At 43.7% G+C, this 15956-nt stretch overlaps 1 protein-coding gene across 1 annotated transcript in view; it reads left to right on the top strand.

Moving 5' to 3' along the window:
- shisa9a (shisa family member 9a) overlaps positions 1-14726 on the top strand; it is an 84113-nt gene extending 69387 nt beyond the window's left edge. The window contains exons 3-4 of the mRNA XM_046069746.1: positions 1676-1885; positions 13849-14726. Coding sequence (XP_045925702.1) covers positions 1676-1885; positions 13849-14726 — 1088 coding nt within the window. The remainder of the gene's footprint in view (positions 1-1675; positions 1886-13848) is intronic.
- The last annotated feature ends 1230 nt before the right edge of the window (positions 14727-15956 follow it).

Raw genomic sequence — 15956 nt, 5'->3', positions numbered from 1 at the left:
TTAACATTCGGTTGTGCTTTAAAGTCAGACTGTGCAGTTCTGCTACACTTTCCTGCCGCTCTCGTACAACTCTGTCAAGCTGCCGGCGCTGCCCTTCATAACCATCTGTACATTTGTGGATGTGTTATCCTACCGTCTGGTTTCTGTGTCTCCTAGAGCAGGTGCAGCTTTAGGTGCAGGAAGGCTGACTCATCAATTATGGCCATAGTTGAGAGTGTGTGTGTGTGTGTGAGTGTGAAGGACTGATGGCCTGCTAATCACAATCATAACATAAAGCCTATTACATTTCTTGTAAATCATTAACATACACATTTTACTGACTCACTGTGGTTTAAAGCCACTGGATCATTTCTAACTGTATATGCTGCAAGATGTTGGAGAGTAGACTCTTACTTTCAACACACCTTTTTGAAATCTAATTATTTCTTATTGAATTAGGTGAATACATTACAGTTAATGTTCCAGCATCCAATGACTTTAATCAGGATGCTGTAATTATTATTAAACATCCATAACTTTCTGCACCATAAGGTTAATTTTAACAGGAAACTTTACATACTAATGGAAAGTAATACTGAATGGATAATTGTTGCCAAAAGTAATAAATAGTTTGTTAAAATAGTTAGCTAAAACTAATAGATAAACAGTTGAAATAGTTAGCCAAATGAATAATGTATAAGCAGTTAGCTAAAATTCAAATAGTATATAGTATGCACTATGCTCTACATACTGCACACTGCCACACAACTTTTAACTGTTTATAATCAAATTACCAGCATTGCAGTAAACTACATCAGCATTTCACCTGCAGTGGCTTCTTCCAATTACATCTCATGTTAAAGCAGCAGTTTATATTTCAGCCGTGGGTTGAAATATCTTTTAGATTACGTCACCGAAACATATCACAAACTCTGTAAACTATGCAGGCGGTTCAACAAGTGGCTTAATGAGATACATAGACTTTCATCCCCAACTCAGAGCAATAGGGCTGATTGCAGAGCATTTAACATTTGGAGGATTCAGTGCAGTGACAACAGAGGATCAAATTATTCTGGCCGAATGGCATTTTGAGAATTGTTTCTCTACTAAAAAACATTACCACATTATCTTACAAATTTTCTGATGTTTTTTTTTACCCATCAGTAAATGACAACATAGCATCATTGTGTGATTAATTTAATATCTTTAAAAAAAAATTAATCTTATTTTATGGTGAGAAATCACTAAGGACATTCTCAGACAGCACCGGACACCAGGTTTTAGTTTGTGTCTATAAAGTATCTCAGATAAAAAGGAATAACGCTCTTTTTTGTTGCAGTTAAACTTTTATATTTAGACTCATAAGTCAAATGTACATAATAATGTAATAGACAGGAAATGTAGCAGTGTACATATATACACTCTGGATTCTTTCCAAATGTGTATTAGGCAGTGTGACATACAATAGGCTGCAGCTGTAGAATGATGGCAAGAGTCCATCACTTGATGGCACTGACATGAATTGATGTTAATGTGTCTTGAGAATTGTGGAGCATGGACATTATTTCTAAAGCAGCAGATTGTACAAAATACAAAGTGCCCTTCTGGAGCTGCTCACAACAAAGCTGGAGCTATAAGCCGTCACCTGACTTAAACCTGATTGTAACCTTGTCCTGTCTTGTATCCTTGCCCACAGAGGGTGGTCAGATCAACAACAACATGGGACCGGGCTCAAACATGGGCCAGCAGCACCCATACCCTGCCCTCGGCCAGCTGGCTCATGTCTACGAACAACAGCAACAGCAGCAACAGCAGCAGCAGCAGCAGCAGCAGCAACACCAGCAGCAGCAACAGCAGCAGCAGCAAAACAAGGATATCAACAAGTACGCCTCCCTGAAGGCTGTGGGTGAGTGTCTGTCAAGTTCTCTTATTATCTTAACATCTTTAAATTTTAAGACAAACTGAAGAACAGAGGAATGTTTTTACATTTCGAGATAGGCAGTGTGCTTGATGTTGCGCCGTTGGTTATGAAAAAACAGGGTGTTGATTTTACCAGTTGTTGTGGCTCTGACTCTATCAGTATTTGGAGAGGGTGCATCATTTTCACTATGAATCTTGGGGTTTCCCTTAGTCTTGTTAGCGGATTCTGCATCTGATGCATCCTGAGTTGGCAGTGAACGCTTTCTGATCCACACACAAAGCTTCATCCAAAGGTCACCAGGAACGATGTGACAAAACTACAGCAGGCAGATTTTGACAGATGTTACCGACTGCACGTCCAAACTGGACGCGATGTAAAACAGAAACAGCCTGCTTATCAAGCTGTTCATCAGCTTAATACATGTCACCAAATTCAATGAGATCAATTGCCAGAGCAGCTGTTATGAATTTGCTTCACCGTGCCCATATGTCTTTTAACAGTGGCATCATGATTTCATCACCTGAATTCACTTGAGATTGATTTGTGAATCTTTCAGTGTGTCTGTCAGCTTGTTTATGCTAGAGAGGTACCCTGCCCTTACTCAATTTAAAATTCAGCCCACTCACGCCAGGTATTATCTACAAACACACCTAGAAATCTCTAGAAACAGCTACAAGATCATATTTGTCTGCATTTGTGCCCTTTATTAGACAATGATCGCACAGAGCTTCTCTTTGAAAGGCCGTTTCCTGCGCCAAGCAGCAGAAACATTTGATTCAGATGACAAATGTAGGTGTGAACATTCTCTATATGAATGTAAATGCATGTGGAGGGCACTCACTCATCCCCAGACATGTTGCAGTAATAGATTATCATGATTGTTTATGCTGAGTGCTGCTTTGTGCCCTGTAAGCAAGAGGATGTGGTGTAATTATGGGAGCGGTTTATATAATTGCCAGCAAAATTGAAAACAGAGAAACAGATGAATAACAATTGATAAGTGGTCACGTCATCTTTGAGCTTAAAGGAAGGCCACGCTACAAGAACATAAATGAAAATGGTGATTAACACTGTCATTGTGAGTCCTGGACCCTGGCATCTTTATTGTTGGTGTATTTTTATCATTCCTAGATAGCTAGCCAAATTTAGACATCAGGTAAAAGATATTTGCAGCACAGCTGTGTTTGATTGTAGAAAGCGGAAAACGGAAAACTGAAGACATCTTGGTGTCGGTCCCGGACGATGAAAGAACAAAGGGATTCTTTTTCAACTCAACATTTTGTGCCAAAATTCCACAAGGAGGGAAGGAATCCATCACAGGAGAGGCAGAGATGCCGATTTCTCCACTGACAGGAGCTTCAATAGATCAGAGTGCAGTGCAGCCGCAAGACACTCCGCAATTTGAGTAAGGGACCCAACCCCACTGTTTCTCAACTAGAAAACCTTTCTATGATGTTAGGCTACAGCTTTCCTTTCATCTCACTGCACTCAAAACCAACAGATGGATGCAACACATACTTTAGCGAGGGAGGATGGCATTTTCGGAAATCTAGGAAATCTGTAACTGTGGGGGGAAATAGATGGAGGCAGGTTGATGGAAAATAGGTACAAAGAAATGGCAAATTCAAGCATAATTACTGGACTAGGTTAACTATTATTATAGTTAATATATAACAAATTGAGGATATACTCATATAATATATAATGTACAGTTTTCCAAGATGTATTTTTCCGTTGAAACAATACATATGTTGCCGCTCTGGGAATCAATCCTAAACAAAACAAAAGCAAACCTGCGTGTTTTGAAAAGTCACATTTTGTGGTTTTATTTTGTTTCACACGTTATAGATGCTCTTGCTTAACAATTAGCTTTGCAAGATAAAAGTGAAGTATTTTGTGAATACTTCCCCATTACACAGAGACTAACATTAGAACTAAGTCCATTTCAGTGCAAAGCTGGTGCCAGTACAGCCTTGTGGATAACAATGGGTTGCAACAGAGACAGAGTACATAACGGCGGCACCCCTTACTCCAGAACACATAGGCCAACTTCTGTTTTATCCAGTGATGATGGTCAGCAAATTACGCATTGATTTCATTATTCTCACACTGGCAGAAGACTGCAACGTGATTTCAGAAAGCTGCGTACTCCCACACACTTTTCTCTGCTATTGTTTCAGTTTGACAGTGACCTTCTTCAAGACCATGTAGTTTAATAACTGCCAGTTATTTTTCATATTGCATTTCAACGGATTGCAAACACAAGTGAATGGTTAGGCGCCCTTAAATCAAGAATTGGGTTTGAATCAAGAATTGATTCTGGATCAAACTGAATCATGAGATTTCCAAATATTCCCTTTACTTTAATTCTAAATTGGATTATGGCAAAATCCAAATCAAAGAAGCAGCAATTTATTGTTGAAGGTAAAATGACAAAGCAGAAATGCTTCTACAAATCTTGTTCTCCAGATTAAGAAAACATTTTGTTTGGTAAAGAACCCAACAAATGTCATATCATCATGAATTTAATAGTTTTTTAGTAAAAATAAAAATGGTTTTGCAAATCATAATATCTGTCAAAATCATCAATTTTTTTATATAGCGTGCAGCCCTAATAACTATCCAACAATAACTTGTACCAGACTAAATTCACTGTTGGATGTGTTGATTTCTATTCTCAGACGGTATTAAGTCTCTGCAAGTTGATTTTATAATGGACTGACATATTCTGAGAGCAGTGACTGCCTGGAAGGAATAAAATAAATGTAAAAAGCTGTGGTGGGGTCTGAAAAATGGTTGGAAGCACTGTAAAATGAATACTTTTTCAACTTAATGGGACAAAATGTGCAAAACTTCCAGGGTGGTTCATTTACAATGAGGCAAATGTGTACATTTTGGGTTTGCACAAGGTACTCTCTGCAAAGATTGAACTGGGTCCAGGCAGCAATTACATTCAAACCTTTTAGCACGTGTCAATATTCTATCCTTCCTCCTCTTCAGCTCCTCAGCTTCTTTATATCTTAAATGGCCCTTCACCACTTGTCCTAGACTAGTTTACTCTTTTAACCTTAAGTGTCTTGGCTCATTTTTCTCTCTTCCTTGTCCAGTCCCTCCATCTCTGCTTCTTTCACTCCCTGCCCCTTCATTTCCTTTCACCTTTTCTCCTGCTCCTTCCTTTTCCCTTTTTCCCATCTTCTCTTCTTCCCTTCTTTCATATCATCGCCTTTATCACCCGCCCTCTCCTCTGCATTTCCACTCACCTTTGCTTTGTGCTTCTTTTGTCTCCCCCCAGCACCCCATCTCCTCTTCATCCCCTAACCTCCCCCCTCAATCCATCACGCTCCATATCGCTCCTTAAAGAATGATTGGGCTGCTAATCTCGATCCTCCCTTATAGGGGCTCATATCTGATTCCATTTCTGTAATTGAAGGGAGCCCGGCCCCGGCTCGGGCTCCCTTGACTGACAGATTTCCATTCCACAAGTGGTATTCAAAGAGGCTTCTATGAAATGATTGGAAACCTGTCCAGAGATATAAAGCACAGGGACCCTGGATTCCAGGAGGCAAACTGCCATTACTGCTGGGTACGTCACACACAAGCTGTGGAGAATGTGTGAGAGGGAGAGACAGAGAGGGACTAAATGACAGCAAACAAAACCAAAATGCCAGCTGTTGCTCTTTTTGAAGTCACCTTTGTGTGAGCTCTGCTAATCTTGAACCACACAAATGGACTTTGCTTGTCTTTTCTTCTCCTCTGCTACTCAGTCATATTTCACTGCCTGTTGACCCCATGAGAAATAGAATCAAGACTATTTTCAACACCCCCCTTCTTTAATTGCCTCTGCTACTTTCCCTAATAGTCTACCGTCCAGCTGAGCAAGCCACACTTCTGTTAATCAATAGCCATATCCACTGTTCTTCTGTGCATCTGTATAAGGTCACTTTATTGAATTCTGCAACCAAGGCAAAAAGCAGCTAATAAATGGTCCCTGAATGCAGTCCTGTAACTCATCCCAAAGGAGGACACAGTCTTCTACGTGTACAAATGACCAATTATGGCCGATGTCTCATGTACACTGCTCTGCTAAATGTTAACAACTGCCATAAACCAGAAAGGGATGACAGTATTCCTACATACCTGTTAGTGTTTCATGGGTCGTTCACAAAGTGGGGATGGAATTGCTCAGAATAGTGCTCAGTCTGGCAAGCGATACAGAAGTATCCACTTCCGTACCACCAGACAACAGATCTTTCCTCAGGCTCTGAGACTCCACCTCACCCGCCATTATAAAATGACATGGATATTTCTGTTATCCTGTTTTTGCACATTACCATGTATGCTTATTGTGAGAGACTACAACTTTAATTTCACTGTGCCGCCCTGTGTTGTGGAAAAAAACATTTTTCTCTAATCACGCTTGCTCCTGTGCTGCATCTTCCTGCATCACATAGAGTATATCAAACCTAAATCTGCCCAGTACAACAAGTCTACTGCTGATAGTTGCTGGATAAGGGTTTAAGCACTTTTCTCAACAAGTCACAAACAAGTCACAAACATCTCTCAACAAGTCACAAACTTTAACAAAAAATTTATAGACTTTAGGCATGCACACACCCCACCTGCTGCTGTAGTATTAATTGCGATGTTTTGTATGCAGGAGTTACATTAAACATGGCAAAATATCTTTATCAGTATGGAATTACTGTAAAACTTAAATTAATAGCCGAGTCCCAAATAGCTGCCTACCCCGTTTACTGGCCTGGTGTGGGAACACATTTTGACAAATAAACACAGGTCCCCATTAAACGCCTGGTCTAGTTTTTATAGAAGTTCTTTGGATGTATAAAACCTCTGAAACCCTGTGGGGTCGCCTGCTTTAGTTGCTTCTAAGGTGCTTAGATGGTTAAAATAAAATAAATTAAAATTAAATTTTAAATGTAGCCTATGATCAATAGCCTATGTCAGTATGGACACTCTACACATCCTTAGATCAGTTAGATTCTCCACAAATCAATCGTTCAGTTCATTTAACAGAAACAAAGTCAAAGTCTAATTCTTATAGATTTACAGGTGTAACCTGCATGGTACAAGAGATGAAAAGGAAAAAGAAGTGCCGACTCCCGTTACCTTTGAAGCGCTCCTTAACCTCTCAACATTCCAACGGCCCGCCCACGGGCCGTCAGGTCCTGGCAGCAGCTTTCCGTATGTGCACACAGCTGCTATGTTAACTTCATACTCATATGATAAACCGTTTGAAAGCTAAAATCCCCGTGATTCGACCAATGCAAACCATTTCAAGAAACAATTACCACAGCGGGTACAATCAGCGCTTCTGTCAGACCAGCCAGTACAATCAAAATTGACGCAACTTACAAGCCTCATGGTGATCCACCGATTGATTATATTCCAACAAAAACGGTCTTGTTACGTTGTCAAGGGTCCAGACGATCCAATACAGTAAAAATATGTAGTCCAAAACACATTATTCCATCAATAAATCCCCAGGGACTGCTGCCACATCGTTTCATATTTGCCAGTAGACGTGGCTTGTATGTCATTATAACTCCATTTTGAATGTAAAAAACTACAATAGCTTTTTTCAAACTAGCCGCTGAACTCTGACCTTTCAAGTGACACCAAATCCGACCCAGTAGGAGCTCACATGTCCCTTTCACAACCTACAATAGCCAACGAGAGCCCGAGCTGTAAGAAAGGGCCAGCCCCAATTATTTCGTGGGAGCCAATTGCAAGCAATTGTGGTGATGACTGGTACTTCATGTAGCCAATAAAATTCTGAAAATAACGATATCCAGCTTTAAGTAGGAAGTTCATGATCTACCAGCCAAAAAACACATCTGCGTCAATTTACTGGCTAATACGGAGCATTGCAGCAGCCACTGCCTCCCGCCAAGGGGCGGTGCTGTTTTAGAAAAAATACGCTAAGACATACACTTAGAAAAACCTTGTTAAAATAGTAATTTTTCATGGTATTGGTACGAAATTTGAACTTGGGCTTTCTAGCCTGGGAAGAGACCATGGGGAGAGACTATGCCAAGGATAGAGGTCGCCTTCGGCCGCCGTGCAACTCCCATCTGCAGTTGTCTGCATGCATTTGTTAGCAAGCATTTCCAAGCGGAAATGAAAAATATATTTTATATTATTTTAGTGTGTTTAAACTTATATTAATCAATTCCAGTAGCACTTAACACAATCATTCTGACTTTTGGGTTAGATACTCCAGAGTGTTATCTTTCAGAGAAGCCAAAAACCATGCATATACTCCAAATGATTCAAGAACTACATTCAATTTACTTTGGATATGCCTTGAAAAGGCGTTTTGTATGAATTTTACAGGAATGTTAAGAGGCCTGCCCCTTAAGTCCGAATGTTATTTATATTCCTTTAGTCTGTAAGGGTCCACCGATAAAAAGAATCAAAACAGCTTTTCATAAAAATTAATCCAAGTTGTGAATCCTGTCATGTGAAGTCCATGGCTCTCTGTCTGCTAATTTCTGCCACACTTCTCTCATCCTGCACCATGTTGTTGTTTATGTTACGTTGCTGCCTTCAAAATAAAAGCGCATTAGCTGTCTGTCAGAGCTAGATCAAATGAATGACGTCTGTTTGATATTATTGGATAATTTAGTAAGTAATATTCTGTTTGAAATAAGTAAACTGTGTCATAGTAGCCTATTTCAGTTTTGTGCAAGAGGAATTAAAGGTCTGTCCCAAAGGACACCTGTCCCAAATTAAGGCAAGGTCAATTCAGTGATTTTAGCAAATAAAAGCCCAGGCGAGTTTTACGGTATTAAAAATGTTATGTTTTTTAAGACATTTTATGACATTTTGGGGTAGACCAAAGTGGTGGACCGACCCAAGTCATTCATAGGGGGCATGCTGCTAGGAGGCTAAAATGTTTATGATGTGATAAGATGTCACATTCTCTAGCACAAGCTGTTCTATCTCACACAGGCTCCGCCCTCTATTGGACTCTATGGGTATTACCTCTCTTCCTATCACACGCACGTACTCGCCCACTGAAATTTGCTTAGTGAAAGTAGCCGACCAATGGGACGCCGCTACCAATACGTGCGAATCGTGTGTCCACACTGCCTAGCATCTTTTTCTCTTCAGCAGACGGCGATCACCCACTGTTTTTCACCTACATGGATGGAGTCGCCGTTGATGGATACTCGTCTATGCCCGTCCCGCACTGGTCTGATCGCCTGGGCTGACCCTCATCGCCTATGCTTCGAATGCCTGGGTAGAGACCATGCCAAGGATGGAGTTCGCCTGCGGCCGCCATGCATGCAGTACAGAGCCCTGCCTCTTCTATGCTGCCAGCAGCGGTGGGACCACTTCAATCAGTGTGAGCTCTCTCTCCGCTGTGAGCAGAGTGAAGAGGAGGATGCCGTTCCAGACCTTCTCCCCACCTTTGAAGAAGCTCCAGCTCAGCCTGCACCACTCTCGCTACCTGCCCCCCCCATTCCACCCAAGCCGGTGAGCCACCTCCGTGAGGGTTTTTACGGACCGGCTCACCACGCTCAGCCCACCTTAGTATCCCCGGCTCTTCCAGATATTTGGCAGTGTGCTGAAGCATCCTGGGCGTCCATGTGCATGTCCACCCTCAGACAGTGGGCTCTTCGTCAGGCTAGATCCCGGTTGGCAGCACCGACATCTTCCCAAGGAGCCACCGCGGAGTCGGTGACAACCACTCTCCACAACAACCAGTGGCTGTAGAAACGGGGGTGCCCCGCCTCGCGGCTTATTAACAACGTTGCACGCTATGACTTCATCAGAGTGACCGGCCGTAGTGCATTCAAGGACACCACGGTTGGCTCGGCCCTTTCAATTGCGGCCACCCTTAGGCCAAACTACTTTTATGGAAGGTTTGGCGGCGGAGAGGGCCGAAGAAGTGTTCCTCCAAGCAGACTGCAGCGTGGGAACGGCGGGGACAACACTGTCAGTGATGCAGCTGCTGGGTCTCACCCAGTGGTCTCGTTGGGACTGCTACACATATGACGGCTACAATGCTGGTTCTCCAGTCTGCGTCTGGACCTCAAAAGACACAAACGCTGCATGGTGACACCCCCCCCAGCAGTACAGGGTGATCTACAGTTCTGGGGATCCCCACATTGGCTGTCAGCAGGGGTGCCGCTGGGTTGAGTAGCATCATACATGTCAGTGTTCACGGATGTGGCTCTCAATTCTGCCACAGGACAGCCCACCTTTGGGAGTGGATGTGTTTGCACACGCTCCATGGCCAAGGGGGTTTCTGTACGCGTTTCCCCTAACCCATCGCATTCCCCCTCTGCTGGAGAGGGTGAGACAGGAGCAGTTGTCATTCAATTCAATTCATTGTGGTAGCCCCCAGCCGCCGATCGCCGGGGTGGTATGCAGAAGTGACGCAGCAGGCAGTGACAGAGCCTTGGCCTGTACCTCAGGTCTGGGGAGCTAGGAATCAGGCGCCATAGGCATGCTGCCGGTGCTCAGCAAACCTCTCCAGGTTTGGCTCCTGAAAGGGAGAGGTTGAGACAGGCTGGGCTGTCTGCAGAGGTAGTACAGACCATCAAGGCGGCAAGGGCGGGCTCCATCACTTCCTGCTACAAAGCTAAGTGGGTTGGCTTTCAGCGCTGGTGCACCGAGAGGGAAATGGATCCTATAACCTGCTCAATGGGATCCATCCTTTCATTCCTTCAAGGCCTGATGGAGAAGGGACTGTCACATTCAACCATTAAGGTGTATGCAGCAGCTATCTCATCTTGTCATGAAGGGTTTGGCGGCAGACCTATCTTCACCCACCCCCTCCTGAAGCGTTTTCTTCAGGGTGTGAAAAGACAACGACCAGTGTCTCGTGTCTCCGCACCTAAGTGGGACCTGCCGCTAGTTTTGGAGGCTCTAAGGTTGAATCCTTATGAGCCCCAGGAGCAGTCCTCCTTGAAGATGCTATCTCTTAAGACAGCCTTGTTACTTGCTCTGACCTCTGCCAAGAGGGTGAGTGAGCTGTGCGCCCTGTCGGTTAATCCCAGCTGCATGCTGCTTCGTGGTGACCACAGTGCGGCTGTGTTAAGACCGAACCCCTCCTTTGTTCCCAAGAACATAAGGAGCTCGTTCAGGTCAAGAACAATACATTTGAAGAGGTGGCTGGATGATAGGCAGTGTGGACACTGCTATATACGATTCGCACATATAGGTAGCGGCATCCCATTGGTCGGCTACTTTTGCTAAGCAAATTTCAGTGGGCGAGAATGTGCGTGTGATAGGAGGAGAGGTAATACCCATAGAGTCCAGTAGAGGGTGTCGTCTGTGCTAATAGAACTAGGGCTACCATATCATAACCTTCGTTTCTACTTGCCCATTTGCCAATAGTCCAGCCTCTTTGACTGACATTACACAGTGGAGATAGCAGCTGATCTACTACAGAAATCAGGTTGAGAGTACATCTCACATCGTGTGCCAACATTGACTATCTTTATATTAGATATTCTTTTCCTGCCAAAGAATACAGCCATTTAGTTGTAAAGAGTTTATTTTTTCCAGAGTGAGAAGCCTCCCAAACAGCATTTACTTTATCAAAGGACAATAAAACTCTCCACTGAAACCCAAAGTAATGTTTGTGGGTAGAGTGGCAGGATTGTGACAGGGAGACCCACTTAGAGTAAATACTAAAACATATAAAGAATAGGCTAGGTCTTTCAATTTACAAAAACATATTGTTAAATTTAAAAGGAAATTCATTGCAGGTTTTAAAGTCTTGAAAAAAAAAAAAAACCCTCCATCACCTTTGCACTAGACAACCTGATTGGCTTATAAAAAGCAGATTGACATATTGGTCTAACAGTAATTAGGTCCTCATGTTATTGGCACTGAGGGACCTCAGAGAAGCAGTGCTTGATTTTTTTTCCCCCTGTTGCATAATGTGTGTTATTCTCCATGGGATGCTGGTCTTTCTCAGGCAGAGGCATGCAGAGCCCACACTGCGTAACAGCGGTGTTTTCCGTTTCCACTCACGTACGCTGCTGGATGTGTGCACCGTCGAGCTCACTGGCACCGGATTGATTCACCTGTCGCTTGAGCAAGTTTGATCCCCAGGGGCGGTGTAGCGGCGTCTCACCCGCCGAGTTGCCTCTTTCCCTCCACTCCCCTCTGTAACTCACAAGCCCCTATGCTATCCCTTCTCAGGGCCGCTCGCTCCTTTCTCTCCCCGTTCTCAGAGCGATAAACTAGATTTATAGTTACAGTGGCAAAGCAAACTCGCTGAGTGTGTTAACTTTATCTACAAGGACGTGGAGGCAACAAGAGCTAAAGAGTAATGACTCGACTGTGAACGTGAATTTGACGGGGGGGAAAAAGGTCACATCTCGCAGTGATAAGAAAGACTGTAGCTTGGTGACAGTGACTGGCAGAGGGAGGAATGAATGTGAGGCATTAAACTTGACTGCTCCGAGTCACACACACAAACACACAAGTACAGAATATATAGGAAAATGCAACACATAGAGCACAGTGAGGCTGACGCTTCTGTGTTGTGTTTAGACTCAGCCTGCTTGTAAGTAGAGATACATGTGGGTGTCTGTTGGGTGTGTCTTTGCACATGTGCATGCATGTATGTTTATACTGTATACACATTTTGTATGTATTTCCACATACCATTTACCCCTTAAAAATAATTTGTCACAGTAACTTAAAGCTGCAACTTTCTTCGATTGAAAATAAGGAAGCAACCCCTGTACTCTGTGTTGTGTTAGGCGCAGGAATAAGAAATAATGGACAGGAGGCTTGTGTCTATTTCAGTACTGCCATTTATTGTCCACATAGGAACAGACTATATGTGGTAGTGAGTCATTTGGCTCACCAAGCTCAGACCAATTGCAGTACAAATTATCAAGTTATTTTTAGTTAGTTATTTTAGCTGGCTAGTGGCTAGCCAGCTTGTTTACTGAATGTACTACTTCTACGTTATTTGATCAATTTAGCACTTAAGGTCTTCTCAAAATCGTCACCTTATTACAGGTGGAAAAGGAAAGTACACCCTGTTACCCAATGTTTAGAGCTGGACTGTTACATATATGAGGGGCATGCTGCCATGTTGCAAGAATGACCACCATACTGTAAGTTTTGATGGTTTGTCTACAACTTTTTTCTTGGAAATTGTCTTAATGCTGCATACACAAAACCAGATCCATAACTTTGTATTAGAAAGCATTCTATCTCAGGAATTGTCCCTGGAAAGGGCAGTCAACAAGGTGTTCTTGAAATCTTGTCTTTATTATATATCAAAAGGGAAAAAACACACGCCATGTTGGAAAAATGACCACCTTAGCACATGCTGTAATGGTCTCACATCTTTCTCCCAAATATTTATCTTTGTATCACAGTGAACACCTTCTCACCACACAGAAGTGAGTTTTCTTGGCTTCAGAAGAGAGGAAGAAGCGAGGTGGAGGAGACATTCTGGGATTTCCTTTTGATTTTACTCCCCCAGTGGCATGACAGGCCTCTATATGCAGGCGTTTACAGTAGCCCTGACACCCTGCTTGGTCAGTTACTGTAGATGAGGGTAGGCTGACTAACAAAGTGAAAGTATAAGGGGTCTGTTATGTGACCTTTTCAGTTTGTAGGAGTGAATGGGATGTTTTCTATCCAAACTTCTGTCCGTGTGTGTTCGCACACGTGCATTTCTTAGTTTTCAGCTGATCTGCAAACTGCTAAAAGTCTTATTTTATAAGTCACTAGAATTAACAGTTTTTTTTCCCTTTCTATTCCGAAGTAGCAAAACAGATGAACTCAGGATATTGGTTTTTTTTTCACAACTGACAGTTTAAAAAGAGCAAACAGCCAAAGGAGGAAGCAAATGCATTTAGATTTAAACATTTAAGCCAAGATTTCAGCTGTGCTCTTTAGAACATTTTCATTAGCTTTGTTTCTCTCTCTCTTTCTTCCGTCAGCTGCCAAGTACAACGGTGAAATCTACAAGCGTCGGCTGATGGTGGAGCTGCCAACGAAGGGTGGGCTTCCGCTCCAGCCCATGGGCAACTCCAGGCCCTCCATGGGCAACATGTCGTCAATGACTTCTCAGATGACTACCAACCCCATGGCTTCAAACCCAATGACCTCCAATCACATGAACCCCACCATCACCCAGATGACCTCCATGACCCAAATGACGTCTATGATGCCCATGACCTCTATGACACCGATGACCTCCCTCACCCCGATGTCCTCCATGACCCCTATGACCTCCCTGGGTCCACTGACTCCAGAGCCAGTGGCCACCTATGTCACAGAGATGCCTAGCATCTCCTCTGTCTCAACCCTCCCGACAGAACGACACATAGCTGGTGGTGGAGGAGGTGGGGGACTCAAGCCAAATGGCCAGAAACCGAAAGGCAGCCATGGTCACGTTGCCCACAGCTCTCACAGCTCTCACAGCTCTCACACTCATGCTCACAGCCACAGTAGCAAGCCGCCAGGACTCGGGGCTACCTCCCTGGCACACATGGCGGGGACCATGCCAGGTGGCATGTCCCTGGGCATCTCCAGGGCCGCAGAGACCGCCATTGGCTCCAGCTCTGCTACAATGGGCCGCCCATTGGCGTACAGTTCCAACACAATCGCAGCTGGGCATACAATGGGGCTGGGGCTGAAGGGCTGGGATGGGACTGAGACGGTGGGCCGGAGGAAGACCTACGGGCACAAGAGGCCTCAGTGTACCGTGCTGGAGCCCAACCAGCTCCACAGCACCAGAAACCACAGCCACAGCCACCACTTCCTCCCCACACAGCCCTATTTTGTGACCAACAGCAAGACAGAGGTGACTGTGTGAGAGAGGAAGAAAGGGAGAAAAAGAGGGGGAAAGGATGCATGTGGAGTGGTGGCACAAGTAATCTCTGACCAACTCCTGACGTGGTCAAAGGTGCAGATCTATGTGTGTGTTTGTGTGGCTCATTGGTATACTGGTGAATGTGGTGGGACAGTAACACTGTGTCTGAGCAGTCCTCGTATCACATACAGAGTTCACCAATCAAATCACTGAACAGACCATTGTTGTCAAGAGGTTGGTGGAATCTGTAACCATAACTTCAAAAAGGCTGCAGAGCAGGGATTTCCGTATGATATTAGAGTGTTGTCAGACAGCTAATATCTACTCAGTAATGATAATGAGCACAGTGCAACAACACACAGAGGATAAATTGAGAAACTGATAATAATAAAATGGATTGGCATCATGGGAAAGAAGAAACACAGCAGGTTTACCCACAAACCTCACAACAAGAGATCTGCTCATCTGCCCAACAAAGCGTTGAATTGTTTGGAAGAAATAACATTCCCTCGAGACTCAACCCCATATCTCTTGAGGGCTTTGAAACCGACACACATGATGAAGGTGCTGGGCTTTGGACTGCAGACATGCAGGGCTTTGTACTGTGGTTATTCAGAAGCGCCTTCATAAGCTCTGCAGCTGAAGGTTGCCCTTTTCCACAAGCTCCAGCACAGAGAATGGAGGCTGTCACACTGGCATTGTTCTGGTCTGATCTTGTCTGTGTGGTGACAGCTGGCCCAGAGGAGGGATAAGGAGGCAGGGAGGCAGCATCTGGATGTTGCTGCAGCAAGCAGAGGCTCCTCGGAGCACAATTCTCATACACACACACACACACACACACACACACACAGAAACTTATACAGTAGAAATACCGCACACCAGGGTTTGACCAGTATAATGTTTTAAAGAATGATACCAATAATTTTATATTCAAGGTATAGATGGCTGATCCTTTTTGTTTCATTTGTGCATTTGGGATTGGGATGACCCACCTTATCCAATCAATGAGAGTTTGGGACACATAAATACTTTAGAAAAAAATAAATTAGAAAATGATTTGCAAAAGGGTTGCACAATTAAAGGATTAGTTAGACATTTTGGGAACTACCTGTATTTGCTTTTTTGCCAAGAGTTAGATGTCAAGATTGATACCACTTTTGTGTCTGCATGTCAAAACATGAAGCTACATTCACAGTCTATTAGCTTAGCTTAGCACAGAGACTGGAAACAGGG

This window comes from Micropterus dolomieu, linkage group LG14 (assembly GCF_021292245.1).
Source record: "Micropterus dolomieu isolate WLL.071019.BEF.003 ecotype Adirondacks linkage group LG14, ASM2129224v1, whole genome shotgun sequence".
Taxonomy (NCBI): domain Eukaryota; kingdom Metazoa; phylum Chordata; class Actinopteri; order Centrarchiformes; family Centrarchidae; genus Micropterus; species Micropterus dolomieu.
This window is presented reverse-complemented; position numbering and strand designations above follow the sequence as displayed.